This window comes from Astyanax mexicanus, chromosome 18, assembly GCF_023375975.1.
Source record: "Astyanax mexicanus isolate ESR-SI-001 chromosome 18, AstMex3_surface, whole genome shotgun sequence".
Lineage (NCBI taxonomy): Eukaryota > Metazoa > Chordata > Actinopteri > Characiformes > Acestrorhamphidae > Astyanax > Astyanax mexicanus.
The window spans coordinates 24,837,643-24,858,632 of record NC_064425.1 but is presented as its reverse complement, the minus strand read 5'-3'; the positions used below and the strand labels follow the sequence as shown (position 1 = coordinate 24,858,632).

Here is a 20,990-nt window from a genome sequence, read left to right as displayed (position 1 = left end):
CTCCTCCAGCAGTCATACACATTACTGTACACATTCACAGAAGAAGTAAATTCTGACCCACTGACGCTGAAAATGGTTCAGCCCAAGCGTGGACTCGTGGGACGTGCGATAGATAGAGCAGGCTGGTTGCACTTTGCTTTGGGCCTTGAGCAGCGCAGCAGCTCTGTGGCGAGCGTTGCCCACTGCATGGGCGATAATATCTCACAGGGAGGCCTTATCACCACACATTATCCTCTAATCATTAGTGATCCTGGCCCTTTCACCCTAGCTGCAGAATAAGCACAGGGAACCATTAATCTAAACTCGAGCCCGACTGCTCGTTTCCATTCCTGCCCAACGGGGAATAATATAATAATAGTCCTGTTTCATCAGTGGGGCCTGGCTATCTCTAATGGGATGATGGTGTGGACTGGAAAGTTTTTATACTGAGCTCACCCATCATAACTATAAAATCTCTGTTAAGGCTGTTCGTTTGGATTCTGCTGGTGTGAGAGTTGTTTCAGGCTCTGTGAGGTACTGTGTACATATAAAGATCTGGAAAAAAAATTTGACCAAATTCTAAAACCTTTGGAATATAATCAAGAAGAAGATGGATGATCACAGGCCATCAAACCAAGCTGAACTGCTTGAATATTTGCACCAAGAGTGTCATGAAGTTACCCAAAACAGCGTGTAAGACTGGTGGAGGAGAACAGGCCAAGATGCATAAAAAACAGGGTTATTTCAAATATTTCACCAAATATGAATTTCTGGAGTATGATGTAAACTTGTTTTCTTTGAATTATTTGAGGTCTGAAAGCTCTGCATCTTTTTTTTAATTTCAGCCATTTCTCATTTTCTGCAAATAAATGCTCTAAATGACAATATTTTTATTTTAAATTTGGGAGAAATATTGTCTGTAGTTTATGAAATAAAACAACAATGTTTATTTTATTCAAACATATACCTATAAATAGCAAAATCAGAGAAACTGATTCAGAAACTGGTGAGAAAGTGGTCTCTTAATTTTATGATAATATATAATTTAAAGTGATATATTTGTAGTGCAAATGAGAGTTAGTGGTTTGTCAGTTTGGTCCACAATCACAGTAAAAAAAAAAAAAAAATATATATATATATATATATATATATATATATATATAAATATAGATGCAGAGTTTGCCCATAGACATTAATTAACAAGGAATTAACTAGTATGTTGGAGGATCTTTGTACTTTGAAAATGTTTATAGTAAAGATCCACCAACTACCTTTTTTTTCACTCTGAAGAATCATTTTGCACCCCTTATCTAGATGATTTAAAAGTAACTTATATCTAAATGCCTTACATAACTCATTTACATAATAACATATTAAATTCAAGTTACTTAAAATAGTAAGCTTAAGGTTTATCAGCAGGCCTTGTTGTGAATCATGTCACAATTCCAATTAACGTTAAGTCCATACACTGGAAAATACAACATTTTGAGTTCCTTGTTTTTGTGATATTATATTAAAAAAACAATACATTTACAAATTCCACCCTGTTCAATCTGCATCAGTTACCTACCATAAAACAAAAAAATGGTCTATCTGGGCCCTTTAGACTATAAGAGCCCAGATCCATTTCTGGTACTAAACTCAAATCAGATAAAGTTAGTGAGCAGCTCATTTATTATTTATTTATTTATTTATTTATTTGTGGCTTATAATTCCTCAATTTTATTTTATTTTTTCCAGACATCAGGTCTGGACTAGTTGGATGGAACTTAAAACATTTAATTTAAGCGTTCGTATGATTAAATGGTTGAAATAGACCTTTGCAAGCAGAAAACACACATAAAAGGACCTAGTTTTATCTTCAACACTAACCCAGCACTCCTGCATTCTGTAAATAAGGTATCAGTGTATGTCACATAGGGACTGTCATTTTAACATAAGACAAAATGACTGAGAAAGTGTAACTGTGAGTAACTTTATACTTATATTTTTAAAAGGGTATGTGACATACTTTACATCACCATGGGCTCTGTTGGGTTAATATAATAATAAATCTTGATTATTGTATTTTTAATCTACACTGTAAAAAATGATTTTTTGACTTTGTAAATACAACAAGGACAATTAAAGTAATTTCTACATGAAAACATCAATTCTGAGAATTACTCAAAAATGTAATGTATAATTCAGTGTAATACTTGGAGTTTCTGCGTAATTGTGTGTCTTCCCATTTAGTTAAATACATTCAGTAAATTTAACTGTAGTAACTGTAGTAAAAATTACTGAAATGTTGTCATCATTACATTAACTAAAGAAATTCAAGTAAAATGTTGCCAAAAGAACGCTCGTGTGACGTCAGACGTTAGACACGCCCCAACTTAATGCGGGGCGCTAGAGTGTGGCTCTGGGATAACAGGTACTGCCTGTCAGATGATTGCTGAACGCGTCTTTCTTCATCCTTTTATCCAGGTGGGAAATAAGTAAATGTTGAAGTGTATAATGTGATATGGGTATAAGAGTGTTGATATGGGTATAAGTGTGTTGTGTGTAATATGAGCCGCCCCGGTATCGTGTTAGCGTTAGCTACCGCGGCTAATTAACTCGGCGCCTGGCCACCGCTATTGTTTGCTAATTTCTCCGGATAGCATTTAGCTAACCCCCCAGCTTTATGACAAAGTGCCCTAGTCTATTCTCCCGCTAGCATTAGCTACCTCCTCTCAGTTACCATGAGGCTAGCCATGTTTACTGTGTATTATATGACTCCCGTTAGCATTTGCTAACTCCTCAGTTACCACGAGGCTAGCCGAGCTTACTGTGTAGTCTATGGCCCTCACTAGCATTAACTGCTTGCCTCAGTTACCACGAGGCTGGCCGAGCTTACTGTGTAGTCTATGGCCCTCACTAGAATTAGCTACTTGGCTCAGTTACCACGAGGCTAGCCGAGCTAGTATATGGCCCTCACTAGCATTAGCTACTTGGCTCAGTTACCACGAGGCTAGCCGAGCTTACTGTGTAGTATATGGCCCTCACTAGCATTAACTGCTTGCCTCAGTTACCACGAGGCTAGCCGAGCTTACTGTGTAGTATATGGCCCTCACTAGCATTAACTGCTTGCCTCAGTTACCACGAGGCTAGCCGAGCTTACTGTGTAGTCTATGGCCCTCACTAGAATTAGCTACTTGGCTCAGTTACCACGAGGCTAGCCGAGCTTACTGTGTAGTCTATGGCCCTCACTAGAATTAGCTACTTGGCTCAGTTACCACGAGGCTAGCCGAGCTTACTGTGTAGTCTATGGCCCTCACTAGCATTAGCTACTTGCCTCAGTAACTATGCCCTTGGCCAGCGCTTTTCCGCGGGGGTTTCACCTTTTGCCTCAGTAATTACTTGTGTGCGTGCGTGTGTGTGTGTGTGTGTGCGCGCATGTGCACCAGAAATATAATTTTACAAGTTTTTTATTTTTATTTTTTACCCTAGGTGTCCCACCATGAGGTGGCTGTGTAAACGTTGTAGCTTTGCCTCAAATAAAAGGGTTGATATTTTCAAGCACTACTGTGTGTTTTGTGTTTAAAAATAAAATTATATTTTGTGGATATTGTGTGTCTTCATTTTTCAGGGAGGTGTTTTAAGCAGTGCCCATTATTAACAAAATACTTGGAGTTTTTAGTGTAATATGTGTACTAGTTTTTTACCAGAAATTTTAATCAAAATGTAACTAAGTAAAAAAATACTTGCTTTCAGTGGTAAATATTACTTTGGTATTACTAATAAAAACTGTAAGGAGATGCAAGTAAATTTTACTTAAAAAAATGCTATGTTAAATTTACTTAGTATTTCTGTGTGTAAAACGTGTACAAGGTTTTTACTAGTAATTTTTAATCAAAATATAACTAAGTAAAAAATACTTGCTTTCAGTAGTAAATTTTACTTTGGTATTACTAATAAAAACTGTAAGGAGATGCAAGTAAATTTTACTTAAAAAAATGCTATGTTAAATTTACTTAGTATTTCTGTGTGTAAAACGTGTACAAGGTTTTTTTAAGTAAATCCTACTCCACATTTTTTTCAGTGTAGTCCCAGGATACTCTCCCACATAAGATCACTAGACATGAAATGCAGATGAAAAGCATGCAGTGCTGAAAGTGGGAAGTGAAGGCATCATGTCTGAGTTTGATTATTGGCTTTGAGGAGGGAAATAACAGCTGCTTCAGTGATGGGACGGCCAGAGCGGATCTATAAGCTCAATCGGATTTTTCTCGGCAGTCTGCAGCAGAGTCGGACAGTCAGGAAAAACGTTTATGTTGAGTTGGGGGTCAATACTGACATTTGTTTGCGTGCCCTTTTCCTCCAAGTAGCCCCACCTGACTGAGGTATGGGGGCGTATCTGGAGAGTCACTGCTGGACACGCCTTTTGCGGTCTTTAAAGCAGAGATTTCAGTACAGAGGGATGAACTGTCCTGGTTTTGGAGGCTGAGAGATGTGCAGACTGCTGGAGCACAATGTGTATTATTAGCTGTATTAGTTGCAGTGTCCAGCCCCTCAGTCCTGTCTCTGACGCAGGATCTGGTGGTGATTGACAGCTCGGTCCCGGTGCGCGCGCTACCAAAATAAAGACGTTCCGGTGCAAAGCGGCGTGATGAGCGTCATTCACTGCAGTCACACACGAGCGAACGCGAGCGCGAGTTGAGAATGCGGTGCTGACGTGTACACTAAAAAAGTCATACTAAATATATTGTACATCTCTATATTGTGATCTCGATAGCGGCTAATAATACTTATTTATGTAACAACTAGCGGCTGCTAATGTATATTTATGTATTTATTTATTTTTCTTGAATGTATATTTAACCTAGTGTTACGTTTATATAACTTTATACACATCTATAACATTTGAATATACAAATACAACCCTAAATTGGGCTTCGTTCTATTGTTTATTATTATTATTATTATTATTATTATTATTATTATTATTATTATTATTATTATTATTATTATTATTATTGTGTTTCTTTTTATTAATATTTTAACTATTATCGATAACTATTCTCTTCAAATTTGATTTCTGATACTACAAAACTCAATTAAAAACTCATTTGAGATGCTGAAATTATTTTCACAAGGACGTTTTTTTCTATTCTTAGAGTCTATGGTTACAATATTAAACTAGCCTTCTAAGCTCTTATATATGACTTCTATGTTATGACCACTATATCTCTAACAGCGAGGGACCACGTGACACTCTGTTTGAACCATATTGGCGTAAATCAAAGCTGAACGTGTCTGGATTTCCTTTAACGCTTCAAAACACACTTTACTAAAGACCAGCGTTTGCGTGAAAAGAGCCCACAGGACTGGATTGCGACTCAACCCTCTCTCCTCCCCACACACCCCCTTCACACACACACACACACCCCGACATGATCAGAGAGCAAGTCAGGCCTGATATTTCTATATATCTCGAATTATGGACTGCGGGCGGACAAAAAAAAAATGATCAAGAAATAAAAAAAATAAAACAGTTAAAAGACGGTGTTTATATATATATATATATATATATATATATATATATATATATATATATATATATATATATATATATATATATATATATATATATAATATATATATATAATATATATATATATTATTTTTATATTAACAGTCTTACAGCAGTGTTCGTTGATGTTCAGAATTTCCGTTTAAATATTTTTTATAAGAATTTTTGGATTTCTTTATTTTATATTATTTTATATTATATATCAGTACATGCATACCGGGTTATTAAGTTATGGATTCAGTATTGTGAGTGTTTTAGTTTTAATTTTTTTTTTTTTTTTACTTACAAATCAGTCATGTTAGATGAACTGGCCTGGAGTTAATTCGCCATTACATATGAATGCTTCATTAATTATCCCTTTTGTAAACTTTGTGAATTCTGCAGTCTCTACGAAACTGGAGATATTCTGCATGGTTGGTGTTTTTCACTGAAATCTTCATTTTCAGTGAAATCTTGGATCTCAGCTCTTGTTCCTGATTATATAAAGAGTGTGTCATCTGCAGCAGAGTCAGTGTGTATAGAGCAGAGCAGCAGTAAAGACTGAAGCCCCCACTGTCCTCAAACTGTTCCCACACTGAGAGCAGGAGGAGGAGGCAAGACAGGAGCTGTGAACATTTCTCGATCGATAGCTCCCTCTAGCACTGTGCCTTCTCCAGCTCACCCTCCACAACAGGAAAGCAGCTTCTGCGCGGTTTGGGTGACCACACTGTCCCACTGTTCAGCTTCAGAGAGCGGAGGGGACTCTACAGTTCATTAGAAGGCCTCGTTTGCCACGTCCTGTGGCATTACTTTCACAATTAGCCTACATACATCTCTCTCTTTCTCTCCCTAGCTCGCTTGCACTCTTTCTCTTTTTTCCCGTCTTACTCTCTGTAATATTTTTTTATATACGTTATTTGTATTTTAAAAAGATATAATAAATAATTAAAAATTATCATTAGTAATATACTAGTAAAGAAGCAGAGTAGCCATGGTTTAATAGTAGTTTGTAGTATAATTATTCTAGTTATTATGGTTTTTTTTTTTCGTTATTTCATTATTTATAAATATAAATAAACAATAATTATTTATTTTATGCCTTGTGTTCTTAATATTTTAAAAAATAAAAATAATTCGTTTTAAATTATTTTTGTGTTCATTTACAATTGAAAACTAATATTGCTGCAATTGCCGGGGAAAAAAATAAATTTATTTCGCTCAGATTTTTCTCACAGGTTGAAAGGCGCGGGTTAATTTTTTATCTGTTATTTTTATGCCCCATGTCGAGGTGTCACAGCGCGACGTCCCAGCTGGCCCCCCTCCACTTTACATGAGAAGCAGCCCATATGCACCCAGAGCCTCTCGGTATTGATTCCAGATTCCAGTCTGGAGCGTTTGGGCTGTAAACGCAGCCAGAATATAAATAACTCAAAAGATGTCCTTCAGTCTGCCATGCGTGCGTGTGTATGTGTGTGTGTGTGTGCGTATGGTTGCGTGTATGTGTGTGCGTGGGGGTGTGTGATGAAGTGAAGGCAGAGGTGTGCACTGGTTGATGATGTAAGAGAGTGAGATTAGCTGCACTACATTTGCGCAGCAGGTTGTGGGGTTTGAGACACGGGCTGCTCTGCTTTAAACATTTTTTTATTTTTGGAGAAAATCCGCGGGGAAACGTATAGGAGAACCTACAGGAGCGCTCACGTTTGCAGACTGGACTACATACCGTTCATAGCAATAAGTGCAAGAAGTAAAAAAATTGCTACATAAATGGATTTAAAGATGTATGGAAAAAAATACGTAAAAATCAGTTTCTTTATTTTTTTTTATTGTTTATTTATTTTCAGTGAAACAGAGATCAGTTTTGTTAATTTGTATATTGGAATCTTGACTAATTAACTATGTAAAGGGTGTTTGTGTGTGTATGGGCTCGCGCGTGTGCAGGCGTGTGTGTGTATGGGCCATCCAGCATGCTGTAAACTTTAGAGCCTTCCCGTCTTTCGCTTTCTCTCCCCGGACAAAGGACCAAAGGCACAGAGCAGGTCGCGGTGTGTGTTGATTCACTCACACGTGGCCGTGATGAGACAGAGTTAAGAGTCTGACGGAGGCACGTGCACCTATGGGGGTGGAGTGGGGTGTGCGACCCTCACAGCCAGACAGAATAGATACATTAAAAACATACATTAAAATAGAGCAGTGATGACATCAGCAGCCTAATATATTAAAAATCCTAAAAAATCAAATTCGTGACAACATAACTTATGGACATTGAAACTGTATGAGAATGGTGTTAAAAACAAACAAACAAACAAACAAAACGAAAGCAACTCAGTTTTAAATATATACAGAACATTTACTGACTCAATTTGTAAGTTTTGACAACGATATTTTCGGAAATTAAACGAAATAATCGCTCATTTCCGTTCTATCACTAAAATATAAGTAGGCCCTATTATATAAATGAAGTAGCACCATTTTTAAAATACAGGATTTGTTTAATTTCATAAAAAATATATACCTTTTTGAAACATATGTAGAGTTTAGAAAGAAATGTAGTAAATACAGCCGTATTTACAGATCATACAATCAATCATCTTTACAGTTAATATAATCGTATGTCAGGTTAATGCAGTTTTAAAGTTAATACACAGACTTATTTAGAGTTAATACAGCCTTGTTTAGAGATAACAGTCTCAGTCGGACTTTACATTTAATACAGTCATATTTTGAACGAATTTGCTTATGTAGAGTTCATACAGTCATTTTAGAGATGATACAGTTTTACATTTAACACAGTCTTTTTTTTGGAGTTAACACGGTCTTTTAGAAATAATCGATCATATTTGAAGTTAACACACTATATTTCAGAGGTAATTACATCACTAAGAGTATTATAGTTTTATTCAAGAATATACTTGTGTAGGTGTTATTCAGTCCTAAAGGCCATTGCTGTTATTATACTGTAAACACTGAACATGTAGCCCATTTAAACGTTTTAAACATTAAATCGATTGCTATAAAATCTAATATACCTACCTTCCATTAGCACACTGTTCAGTAGCCCCGCGTGCCCTTCATTCGGAAAATGCAGATGATCACACGAAAAAAATGGAAATTAAACAGAGAAATAAAGAACAGATGCTCTGCGTCATCCCTTCGTCTCTCCGCGTTTTTTCCCTCTAACTGATCGCATTTTATTTGTGTTTTCTTTCTTCTTCATCTTTTTATTCTGTTTTGTTTTCGACACTCAGGTGCGTCTCGCGCTTCCCTCCCGTTTAAATAGCATCGCGAGCTCCGTCAGAGTCTTGCGGACGGCGGCGGTGTTCGGTCCGGTCAGGTCTGCGCGCGCGGGGATGAAGCTAGCCCCGGATTGGTCTCGGTTTGCTGTGACGTCACGTGCCCGTGAATAAGGGCGGCTCGCGCGCATAGGGCGCAGCGCAGATCAGATCAGCTCGACAGGGCCGCGCGAGAGCCAACGTGAAAGAGAGAGTGAGTGACAGAGAGAGAGAGAGGTTGAGGGGAAGACGGTACACGCGCCTGTTTGCACAGCGAGAAAAACAACAAGAAGTCGATGCAAAATACAATATAACACGCGCACCTTGGGACGGAGAGGCACGTGCGCTTGCAAAAGTGGGACTTTATGTTTTTTGGGGGATTTCTGGCTGCTCTGACTGGATCCATGGACGCGTACACGAGCTTGTGCGTCTCCTCGCGCGTTACTGCTGCTGTTGCTGTCGTCCGAGACCGGTTGCATTAGACGCGCCTTCGAAACCTTCATCATCATCATCACAATTACCACCGTCAGCATCCTCCTCTTTCCTCCAGCTCTTTCACGCCTACGGTGACGGCCATGCTGCTTGTCGCGTAGCGTAGCGCGCGCCTCCTCTGTGGTGTAACGTCGCCCACGTGCTGTGGGCTTTTATTTATTTACGTGCACGCGAGAGAGAGAGAGGGAGCCAAAGAGGGGGAGAGAACAGACGGACATGACGGAAGCTTTCACGCGCTTTGGCAACTACCTCACGCACGCGAGAAGCTCTGGCCTGCTTCCTCTGGAGCTTTTCCTTCTCCTGACCCGTGCATCTTGACCACATCTGCCCACATCTGGCTGATTGAGTGCAGTGCCCCACACAGCTGTTTGCAGAGACTTGTGCAGTGGAGTGCGTGCAATTGGGGGAGGCTTGGAGTAAGGGGCAGTTGTCTCTTTGCACGTGTGTGTGAAGGTTTTCTCGCGCTGTGGAGGAGAACCAGAAAACAACAGCGGTACCACCAAACCAACCACATCAAGCGAACCCCACTAAGCTCGAGCTATAGCAGCGGTGGGAGCGCATCCGGAGACGATGGTCCACTGCGCGGGCTGCGAGAGGCCGATTCTGGACAGGTTCCTGCTGAATGTGCTGGACAGAGCGTGGCACATCAAGTGCGTGCAGTGCTGCGAGTGTAAATGTAACCTAACGGAGAAATGCTTCTCAAGGGAGGGGAAGCTCTACTGCAAAAATGACTTCTTTAGGTGAGTGGTGGGCCCCAGGAAGGCGCGTGGACGAGAAAATATAGGAGCTTTTTGTCGGGACTGGACTGGGCACTTTGGTCACCCAGTCGGTGTTCAGCTTGTGTTTGTACACTCGTAAAAAATGAAGGTGCTTTAAATGTTTTTTTTTTTTTGGGTGATACCATAAAAGAACGATTATTGGGATTCCAAAGCACAACCAGTATTGGTTGCATAAAGAATAGATTTATAAATAACATTTTAAATATTGAAATACGTCGATGCAAAGCTTCTTAACGCTCGCCTCTCTTTACAAAAACGTTTTGTTTTTATGGCATCGCTCAAAAAATTATTTGTAACACCTATGTTTTGAAGATTGTAGGCCTTCGTCAGTGAGGAGTTGGATATATATTTTTTTGTTTTATTCTATCATTTTTTAAAACAACCAAACGTTTATCCAGTATTTTCCGGTTTTTATAGAATGGTAGGTTTAGTGCTAAAATATCAGGCTATTGTAAAATGCTATTTACATTTTACAAACTGGTTTATTTACATGCGTGTTTTATCATCTAACTAAACTATGTAAATTGAAAAATACAGGCAATTGAATTTTATACTCGTTTTTTCTGTTTTGGTTGGCCTTCTCCCTTACTTGCTAAATGTATAGGAACAGAAGGCATCACTACTTTCTGACTGCGAATATGTCTTTAAAAAACAAACAACAACAAACAAACATTTATCTTTATTTTTGCCCTTTTAGTACGTGACATACTTTAAATCGGACAGTTCGTTCGTACTATCAGGATAATAGATCAAGAGAAACACCGTCAAAATTACTTTTTATTTATTTTTACGTTGACTACCGTTTTTACTTCGTCAGTAAATTAGTTTTTTTCTTTTTGCGGGAGCGTTATGACGCATTCTTATTAAAAGGTCCCAAATAAGAGTATGTTTTCTTTACCAGCAAAATCCCTACTGTGAGTGTGAGAGGAAGACTGGCCAACAAGGTTACAACGCTGGACACTTTGATTAGCACAGCCATTAATTAAAAGCTTGTTAATTTGGATTGTCATGCAAACTGAGTGCAGATAACACCACAAGTCTGTACACTCTAAAGGAAATCACACATTGTTTTTTAAGGATCAATGCTCTGTCAGCGCAGAAGTGTGTGCGCGTGCGTGTGTTTGCCGTGCTCCGAGCAAAGATGTGATAAGTGGATTTGAATAGTAAACCACTTTGAGGTGGAAACTGACAGACTGAGAATCAACAATCTGAGCGCACAAACTGCCAATCCACACTGGGAGTTAGTGAAACTGGTGTGTATTGGAGAAATAACCAGTTATCCTCCTTAATCTGATCCTTAAAGTTTTTTTTTGCTAAAAAAAAAAAAAACAGGTATATTGACTTCAGTCTCTTTCTCTCTATCATTTGAGATTGAAACATAATTTTACTGCTTTTTTTTTGCAATAGAGGAAAGGGAAGGGATTTTTATGTGCATGTCTTCAGTAATGAAAGCGTTGTTTTTTCAGTCAACATTTACTCTATTTAAAACATTGTTCTGTCTAAAAGATAAATAACCAGGGCAAGATAATTTAACATTTACATAGACTATTAGGGCTACATTGAACAGAGACAAAGCCAAGTTTTATTATATTTTCCTTCTATTTTATTTTCCTTTTAAATCTCCATTCAAAATGCTCTGTAGTCCAAAACTTGGCGTGACTCCTGTATGGGATATGTTTATTTGTTTTATAAGTTTGAAAGTAATAAGCGTGAATGTACGTTTTATCTTTTTATTTAAAGTGTTTATTTATTTATTTATTTTGTACAATTAATTATAATATAATAGGAACAAATATATATAAAAACGAACTAAAAAAAATAAAATCCTAAAAGTATAGTATTTATATCAGTGTAGCCAGACAAAGGTTTAATGCCGAGGCCTTGCTGACCGTATTGCCCCTTTTTATGTGTCCCCCCGGGTGCAGACGTTTCGGCACTAAGTGTGCGGGCTGTGCTCAGGGCATCTCCCCCAACGACCTGGTGAGGAGGGCGCGGAGCAAAGTGTTTCACCTCAACTGCTTCACCTGCATGATGTGCAACAAGCAGCTGTCCACGGGGGAGGAGCTCTACATCATCGATGAGAACAAGTTCGTATGCAAAGACGATTATTTAAGCAACTCCAACGGGAAGGACACCAACCTGCTCTCGGGTAAGACCACTTTGAGTTAGGCCCGCAGTAGTTTCACGGTGTAGTGTTCATGTGCTATAATGTTTTTATACAGAAGTGCAGTGATTTATTTAACGAAGAAAAACAAATGTAAAAGCAAAATAAAAATTAATAACCCTCAAGACCCAACTGACAACGCATATCAGTCATAACATCACTGTCCACATTTTTAAATGTCAAATTATTCGTTCACATTTTTTACCAACATTTTGAACTAAAGTTAAATCGTGGACTATATTTGTTTAATTTGTTATATATATATATATATATATGGTATATCCTGTTTATAATGCTGTGTAGTCCTGGACAAATCTAAATCCCTGTCTGAAAAGCTGGCGGGTTTGCTGTGTTTTAGTGGCTCTACAGGCCACAGTTATTAACAAACAATACCGAATATATTTAAACTCAAAATTCCAGTCGTTTAAAAATATATATGCTGTTTTTTTGTCTTTTTTAAAATTGTTTTATTATTATTATTATTTAATTTTATGTTAATTTTATGTGTTTATTTGGTTTTAAATAGAAGTTGAATATAACATTTAATATATATTATTTTTTATTATTTTTAGTAGTAGTATTGATAATCCTTTTCTCTCCTCCCTTCCCGTCTTCCCCCCTCAGTAACAGCCTGCAGTGACCCCAGTTTGTCGCCGGACTCGCAGGACCCTCTGCAGGACGATGTGAAGGACTCGGAAATCGCCGCTCTGTCGGATAAAGAGGCTCCCAGTAACGAGGCTGATGATCAGAACCTGGGCGGGAAGCGGCGCGGGCCGCGGACCACCATCAAGGCCAAGCAGCTAGAAACGCTCAAAGCAGCGTTTGCGGCCACGCCCAAACCCACGCGCCACATCCGGGAACAGCTGGCGCAGGAGACCGGCCTCAACATGAGAGTCATTCAGGTACAGCAGCAGAACACTGCCGGCCTTTCTATCAGTAAAAGAGAGAGAAATAGAAAAAGAGAGATGGGTGAGGAGCTCTCTGCGGTGACAGCTCAAAGAAAGACATGGGAAAACACCCGGCTTTTAGGGTTACATCGCGGTGCTGTGTTCAGAATATAAAAAAAGACAGCTTGGATGTGGCGTTGTTGGTTGTTGCGTTGACCACGAAGTGACAAAGTGAGCGCGCCTCATAGTGCTAATGGAATTTAAAGAATTATTATTATTATTATTATTATTATTATTATTATTATTATTATTATTATTATTATTATTATTATTAATATTATTATTATCATAACAATTGCCGTGATGATGACACACACGAACACACAAAGTATAATAACTACTAATATATGCCATTTATAATATATAGCAAAAAATATTGTAATGATATACTAGTTTTGCCTATTTTTGCATTTTCTCATTGTTTATTTAGTGTTGATATTTATTTATGTAGTTAATAGTCGTGAATATTTATGCAATCAGTTTTCATATGTCTAAAGGTATTGTTAATATCTGTAGTTAGTGGTGATATTGTTGACATTTATTTAGTTTGTATTATTTGTTTTTGATATATTCTGCTAGGTTGTCCAGTTGTTAATATTTATATTGCTCGTATCCCTGTAGTTAATGTTTATATTTCATTGGTGTAATTGCTTTTATTTCTGTATCACTTCTGATATCATTTCTGTAGCTTGTGGCAATTTTGGTCTTTATTTAGAGTAATTGTTATTTCAATAGCTATTGGTGATATTTCAATGGTTGGTGTTGATCTTTCTGTAGTGTAAATGTTAATATTTCTGTAGAAAGTGTAATTGTTTATTTTTATGAAGTTAATGTAATCGTTGATGTTTATGTAGTTAGTGTAATTGTCGATATCTCTGTAGTTATTGTAATGTTTGATATGAGCCCGATTTAGTTTGTTGGCTCGGGTAATGAAGGAAAATGCCAGCTGGCAGTGGGAGGCTGGCAGCGCGGTGCCATCCCGTTTAGCCCCGCAGAGCCCGTCCTGAGGGAGAGAACCGCCCCTGGGTCTAGTGAAATATCCCGGACTGGGGCGCTTTGCTGAGAGACCAGACTACAGACCGCTGACGTTTTCTGAAACGAAGGAAGGGTGAAGGATACGGAGAGATTCAGTGTGTCTCATTCAGAGAAAAAAGAAAGCAATGAAATGTAGGAGTTGATCCAAGAGCAGGCACAGTATAAAATAGTACGTAAAAATAAATCGAGGTTGTGTTGATGGTGAAGAGGAATTCAGATGTTGTCATGTGGTGATATTTACCAGCGGGTTGAGTACTTGAAGGCTTTGAATGAACAAAAATATATACTATAATGGCAAGTATTTGTTTTGCTTTTGTTTTGTTTATTTAATGATGTGTAGAGTTTAGAAAATGATTTGTAGAGTTTAAAAAAAATATTCAGATAAACTGAAGAGATCTGCTGAAGTAAACCTGTTAGAAATAAATCAGTAAATATCAACAAAAATAGGAATGGAATAAGAGTGTCTGACTGTAAGTAAGTCGAACCGGAGGAACGAGCGTGCGCTTGTTTGTGTGTGCGTGTCTGCGAGTGGAAAATGTGAAAAGAGCGGCAGAATAAACAGTAATTAGCAAACAAAAAAGATGATGAAATAATAAGCTGATGGAGGAGTGATGTGGGGGATTGGTTCCTCTTAAGGAGTCTGTTAATGGGAGATGTGAAGTCCCTGCTGCTGCCCCCTCCTTCGAGCTAAATGGAGGGTTAAAATATCATTAGAGCGGGGATGAAGCCGAGCCTCTCTCACTGTAATCGGGACTAATGTTGTTAGTGCAGCAGGAAAAGACTGAGCATCAGCTGAGGTGTGGGTGAATACAGCGTTACTGTGTATTACTGTATTTTTTACAGAAGAAAAAAAAAGTAATTTTTAGTATATTATGAATAATTTTAGTATATTTATATTATTTATTATTAAATCACTAAAATGTTGAGTAAAAAACTGCCTGGGTTTTGGAAGGCACGCTCAGAAGCGTAAAGCGGGTTTTAATATTTTTATTTTATGTACTGCACAGTATACAAATCCAAAAAAATGTTAAAAATAATAAAGAATGAAAAACGTCTTTTTATGCGCTAAATATGTTTCGGAGCAATGCGCGCTAAAGTGTTTTATTTAGATAGCGGTTTCTGCTGGTCTGTCCCATTGGAAATTTTAGTTTATTATAATTTTAGCGGTTGATTAGTGGTGCATTCTTTCTGAATGGTAAAACTGAAATACCGTATGCCTAAATATTCTTAGCAATTTACAAAACTACTATTAGCATAATAATTGACTAAACGAAGGATTTTATCATCTAGGGCCTTATTGCCTGTTCTAACGCATTGTATCATATGATACCCCATAATATCCCTTGTAGCCATGAGATTTGTATTAATACTAAAAAACGGTAAATGTATTGTTTCATTTTTTTTTTATAATCTGTGTAAATATATGTATGATTGCAGGTGTGGTTCCAAAACCGGCGCTCCAAAGAGAGGCGTATGAAGCAGTTAAGCGCGCTGGGCGCGCGGAGACACGCGTTTTTCCGCAGCCCGAGGCGGATGCGCACGCTGGTGGACCGGCTGGAGCCCGGAGAGCTTCTTCCCAACGGTCCTTTCTCCTATTACGGAGGTAAGAGCAAACCCTGCCATCCTGCGCTGTTTTAACACTTTAACACGCCCTGTCTGCTTTTCCCAGCGCTGTAAAAATGAAACACGAGGCTAGCCGGTGTGTGTATTCACCGTCTGCCGTTTCTCAGAATTTCAGCTGGTCGCATGTTTGCTGATTAAAGGGTATAAAACACCAGGCTCTGGTAAAAAAGAAAGGAAAAAAAATACACTATAGAGATAAGCTACAGTTTCACCCTTATGACAAGTTCAGCAGTTCTTTGGGTTTGTGTGTCTTTTTGTGTATTTTAAACCTTAAAGATAAATGCTTTATTTAGACCATAATTCTGCCAAGCATCCTACTTTTAAAGCTCTAAAGTACTGTTTTATGGCACTGCTGTGGTGGTTTGGGCTGGTGTTTCTCACCCATGAATGAATATGGAGCTGCTTCTTTCAGCCTCTCCACAGTTTTCATTAAACTCCAATTCTTTACCGTAATTGAGGTCAGTAGGTTAACAATTTGTCTTTCTCTTCATCTTCAGCATTCAAAAGATATTCATATTTGGTTGTCCACTGGCTGTTTTCCCAGTTTTGTTTGTTTGCTTGATTTGAATTGTTTGATTTTGTGTTTAAACAGTTTCAGAATATACAGTGTAAAAATGAGAAATAACAACAGATTAACAGGAATGGTACATTAATCAGAATAGTACAATTTCAATTGCTCTATTGGTCTAATCAGATTCATCATTAAAATATGTAAAAATCTATATTATTATTATTTGGATTTCAGAAAGAAAAAAACTACAGCCATTAAGTGTGGAAATGCACAAAAAAGTAAAGCTCTGTAATGTAATGTTAAAACGCTGCCACACTCTTGTTCCATACCTCTGGAAATATTCTGCCCTCACTCCAATAATTCCATGATTTTTATCATGAAAAGTTTTCTATTTTGCATCCCATTCCAAACTGGCAGTGTATTTATGATTATTCTGCACTTCAGAGAGTAGGTGAGTTGTGCGAAGGTAAAATCACTGATGAAGTGCTCCTCCTTCTAATTAATTTTCTTGCCAGCCTTGTTCTCCCCACCCAACTACATTTGTGATTTAAGTGTAACATGCTCTGTGACTAATGTGGCACAGTGAGCGTTGTTCCACAGAACTACAGGCTACATATTCAATATTTTCTCTTTTTTTTTTCTTCACAAAAAAAGAAAAATTTGCTTTTTGATGATTTTATGTGTTTGAACCAAGTCTGATGTTTCCCTTTGATCGGCAGATTATCAGAGTGAGTACTATGGACCTGGAGGGAACTATGACTTCTTTCCTCAGGGCCCGCCGTCCTCGCAGGCCCAGACCCCAGTGGACCTCCCCTTTGTCCCGTCGTCGGGACCCACTGGAACCCCTCTAGGGGGCATGGACCATCCCATCCCTGGACACCATCCGTCCAGTGAAGTACAGCGCTTTTCAGACATCATGTCCCACCACCCGGGGGACTCGCCCAGCCCGGAGCCCGGCATCCCTGGACCCCTGCACAGTATGTCCTCTGACGTGTTCGGCCCCAGCCCTTCTTTTACCTCACTGTCCCTCAACGGAAGTGGATACAGCAACCACCTCTCCCACCCCCCGTCGGAAATGAACGAGGCCACAGTCTGGTAGCCTTCTGAAGGTGGACGTTTCTCTAGAGAGAAATGAAGGGACATCAGAAAAGGAAGGGTGGACAGGGGACGCATTTTTTTTTTGCCATTCATATTTATTTATTTTTTTGTTGACGTTTCATGTTTTTTTGTCTTTATTTCTTTATCATTTTTGTGCTGAGAGAGTATAAAGAGGTGCAGCAGAGGACATCGTGGCAGTAGACGTTTACCTTGATATTGTGTTGCTGTTCAGTTCTTGTTCTTGTCTCCTCATCAAAGTCAGAACTCGAGCACACAAAAAGACTCATTGCTACTGTTGACCTAATCGCTGTATGGACTGTGCTGTGAGGTTTTAGCACAGCTGACCACCCCCAACCCCCCCACACCTTCCCAAAGCCCACTGGTTAAACCCTCACTCTCAAAACAATGATCGCCACATATTAACAGTATTAGCTACTGTCAAAGACTTTAACTTTACAAAGAATGGCCCACGGCGGCTTACCTAACGCTTACCTGCGACGTTGACTCCAGGAAAGATCTGAGCCGTCAGACTAATTTATTTATTTGAAAGCTCCTCAGACCTCTTTGCCTTTCAAGGCTCTGCCATATTGACACTTAAACAACCTTTTTGACACTAAATATGTTTCTGGAGGCCAGGGAGAGAAAAGGCTGTTTTTTTCCCTCTATCTGGACATATCCTTTTGTTTTTCTGAGAATTCCACCAAATCTGACGTTGGCCTTCAAAAGGCAAACAGTAAATGTTGTATGGATTGTGAACCCTTTATTTAATGGAAGAGAACTTGAAATGTTGTTAAATGAAGTCTACCTTCTAAAAAAAAAAAATATTTTAACGAGGGTCTGAAAGGAACTTAGAACAGTCAACTGTTTACGTAATATATTTAATTCAGGAGTTAAAAAGTATCAACCATGTTTTAGAACCTCTTGATCCAGATAAAAAAGTTCCAAGCAACCAACCAAACTTTTGTATCGACTTTATTTATATTGTATGAAGAAAAAAAATGAGTTTGCTGGGGTTGTGGTTCACTGTGCTAGTTTGTACAAGATGTTGTTTACAGAAAAAAATGGGAAAAAGGAAAAAAAAAAATCCAAGTACGTAGACAGTTGCCAAATAAAAACATAGCACAAATACTGTAAAAGTGCTTTGCACCATTATCTGCAGAACGTGTTGAAACAAAGTGTACGTGTTAAAAAACGATGAGAAGTATTTACTTCTGATTTTTTTTAGTCTGCTGAAAAGAACATTCATAAATTGTTAATATAACATACTTAGACCTACAAGTTTTATTTTTGTGTCTTTAAAGGAGAATCCAAACTATTAAAATCAATGGTCAAATGCGCAGCGAGCAGCTGCTAATTTCTTTAAATATCAAATTCTCATGGTATGTCTTTTATTGTTCTAATAAACCTAAGCTTACGTGACCTCCAGTGCATATTAGACCATTCACTGTATAAATACGACATGTTGAACAAATTTGTGAGTTTTTAATAAAACTAGAAAATATGAAATTTGGCTGCTAGATGCTTTTCCTTGGAGTAGCAAATATTCTATTTTTCGGTACAATACAGTCAGCATCTACGGTACATATCAGGAAAGCCAAATTGGATTTGCTTCTTTGCTTCTTCTGTGGATATTGACATTGAGCCAGTGTGTTTGCTTTGTTTTAGGTCATCACGTTGCATTAGGCGCTATCTCTGACTTGGGAGGCAAATACTGAACCTACGTTTCTCTATAGAGCTTTGATTGGTTGTCAACACATTCATTTCCATAGGGATTTACATCACAGTGATAATACACATGCAGTAGAGACTTGTTTCTGGTATTTGGATGAGATGTGGTGGAGGGGACTGAACGGCTTGGTGTGTTTAATGTTCAGATCCTTGCCAGGAGCGTGATTTTGGTCTAGCACTAGTAGAAGAAGAAGCAAAATCCCTGCAAATATAACCGCCAAATAAATGCCGCCGGCCAGTGTCAGGGTTCCTCAGTGCAGACGTCCAGTATGCAGTGCTTTAGATGAAGCGAACGAGATGAGACGAGATGAGATGAGATGTGTTGTAGGCAGAAGACGAGCTGCTTTGCTTTTATTAGCGGCTGATGCAACGCCTGCCTCTCTGACTGCTGCTTTGTGTCTTTGTGATGGTCAAAGCACATAACCGTTCACTTCTGAACTAATCGATTGGACCACCGAGTCTCACAATGCGCACACAAAAAGGGGCTGATTTCCTTTTATTTTGATCATTTCTGAGGTGGCTGAAAAAAACAGCAGTGTTGAAAATGAAGGTTTCAACAAAGGTTCTTTGGAGCGATGCTATGCTATACCCTTAAACAAAGTGTTCTTTAAGGGTTCTTTAGTAAATGCAATGGTTGTACTGTATATAGGACTGTGAGGGGTGGCACAAAGAACCAATTGAATGCTTAAATGGTTTTTGTATGGTATGAAAATAAATCCTTTATGTAGGCCTATGACTCAAAATGGTTCTGTGTAGCACAAAAAAAAAAAGATTATGTTATAAAAATGAACCTTTCTATCAGGGCTGCTCAAAATATTGTTTTTAGCATCATAATTGCAGGACATTAATTAAGTGTTGCAACGTTTTTGCTGTGTGATGCACAAGAAAATTCATTGCATTGTTTCTATTTTCAATAACATATATCTTTCATTTTACTCAAATCCTGCATAAACACGGTGCATTGTAAAATCATGACATGTTGGGTCACTTACTTTTCATGCAAGTTCAAGGATTTCAATACATATACAGCTCTGGTAGTAGTTTTAGTTACTGAATCTGTTTCTCTGATTTTGCTATTTATAGGTATATGTGAGTAAAATGAACATTTCTGTTTTATTCTATAAACTACGGACCAAATTTTTCCAGATTCCAAATAAAAATATTGTAATTTAAAGCATTTATTTGCAGAAAATGAGAAATGGCTGAAATAACAAAAAAGATGCAGAGCTTTCAGACCTCAAATAATGCAAAGAAAACAAGTTCATATTCATAAAGTTTAAGGAGTTCAGAAATCAATATTTGGTGGAATAACCCTGTTTTTTATTCATAGTGTTCATGCATCTTGGCATGTTCTCCTCCACCAGTCTTACACACTGCTTTTGGATCACTTCATATTTATATCACTCCTGGTGCAAAAATTCAAGCAGTTCAGTTTGGTTTGATGGCTTGTGATCATCCATTTTCCTCTTGATTATATTGATTTTGATCATTTTTTTCCAATATTGTGCAGTCCTACTTTCTATGGTCCTTTTTTTTAATCCAAAAAATATAGAAAAACTCATTTGACGTTCTAATTTCAGTTATTTTGTTAAAGTGTTAAGTGTGAGGAACCATTTTTAAGCTTACAGAACCTTCATATAATGTTCTACACAGATCTCCTTCACCCAGAACCGTACATCCAAGCCGTTTGGAAGAGATCCGATTGGAAATCTCGATTTTTAAGGGTGTAAAATCGCAGCATATAAAGACTACAGTGCAGGACAGCGTTTCTGTCACATCTCGCAGAGCCTGGAAGGGGGGAATATTAAAGAGCCGCATCACACATGCAG

The 20,990-nt window shown here is 38.2% G+C and overlaps 1 protein-coding gene across 1 annotated transcript; it reads left to right on the top strand.

The window, feature by feature from the left end:
* Positions 1 to 8,827: 8,827 nt before the first annotated feature.
* Positions 8,828 to 20,335, top strand: lhx1a (LIM homeobox 1a). The gene is made up of 5 exons (XM_049467242.1): positions 8,828 to 10,016; positions 11,981 to 12,204; positions 12,844 to 13,121; positions 15,639 to 15,804; positions 17,055 to 20,335. Exons 1-5 carry the CDS (start codon positions 9,847 to 9,849, stop codon positions 17,432 to 17,434), a joined length of 1,218 nt encoding a protein of 405 aa, XP_049323199.1. The 5' UTR covers positions 8,828 to 9,846; the 3' UTR covers positions 17,435 to 20,335.
* Positions 20,336 to 20,990: the final 655 nt, after the last annotated feature.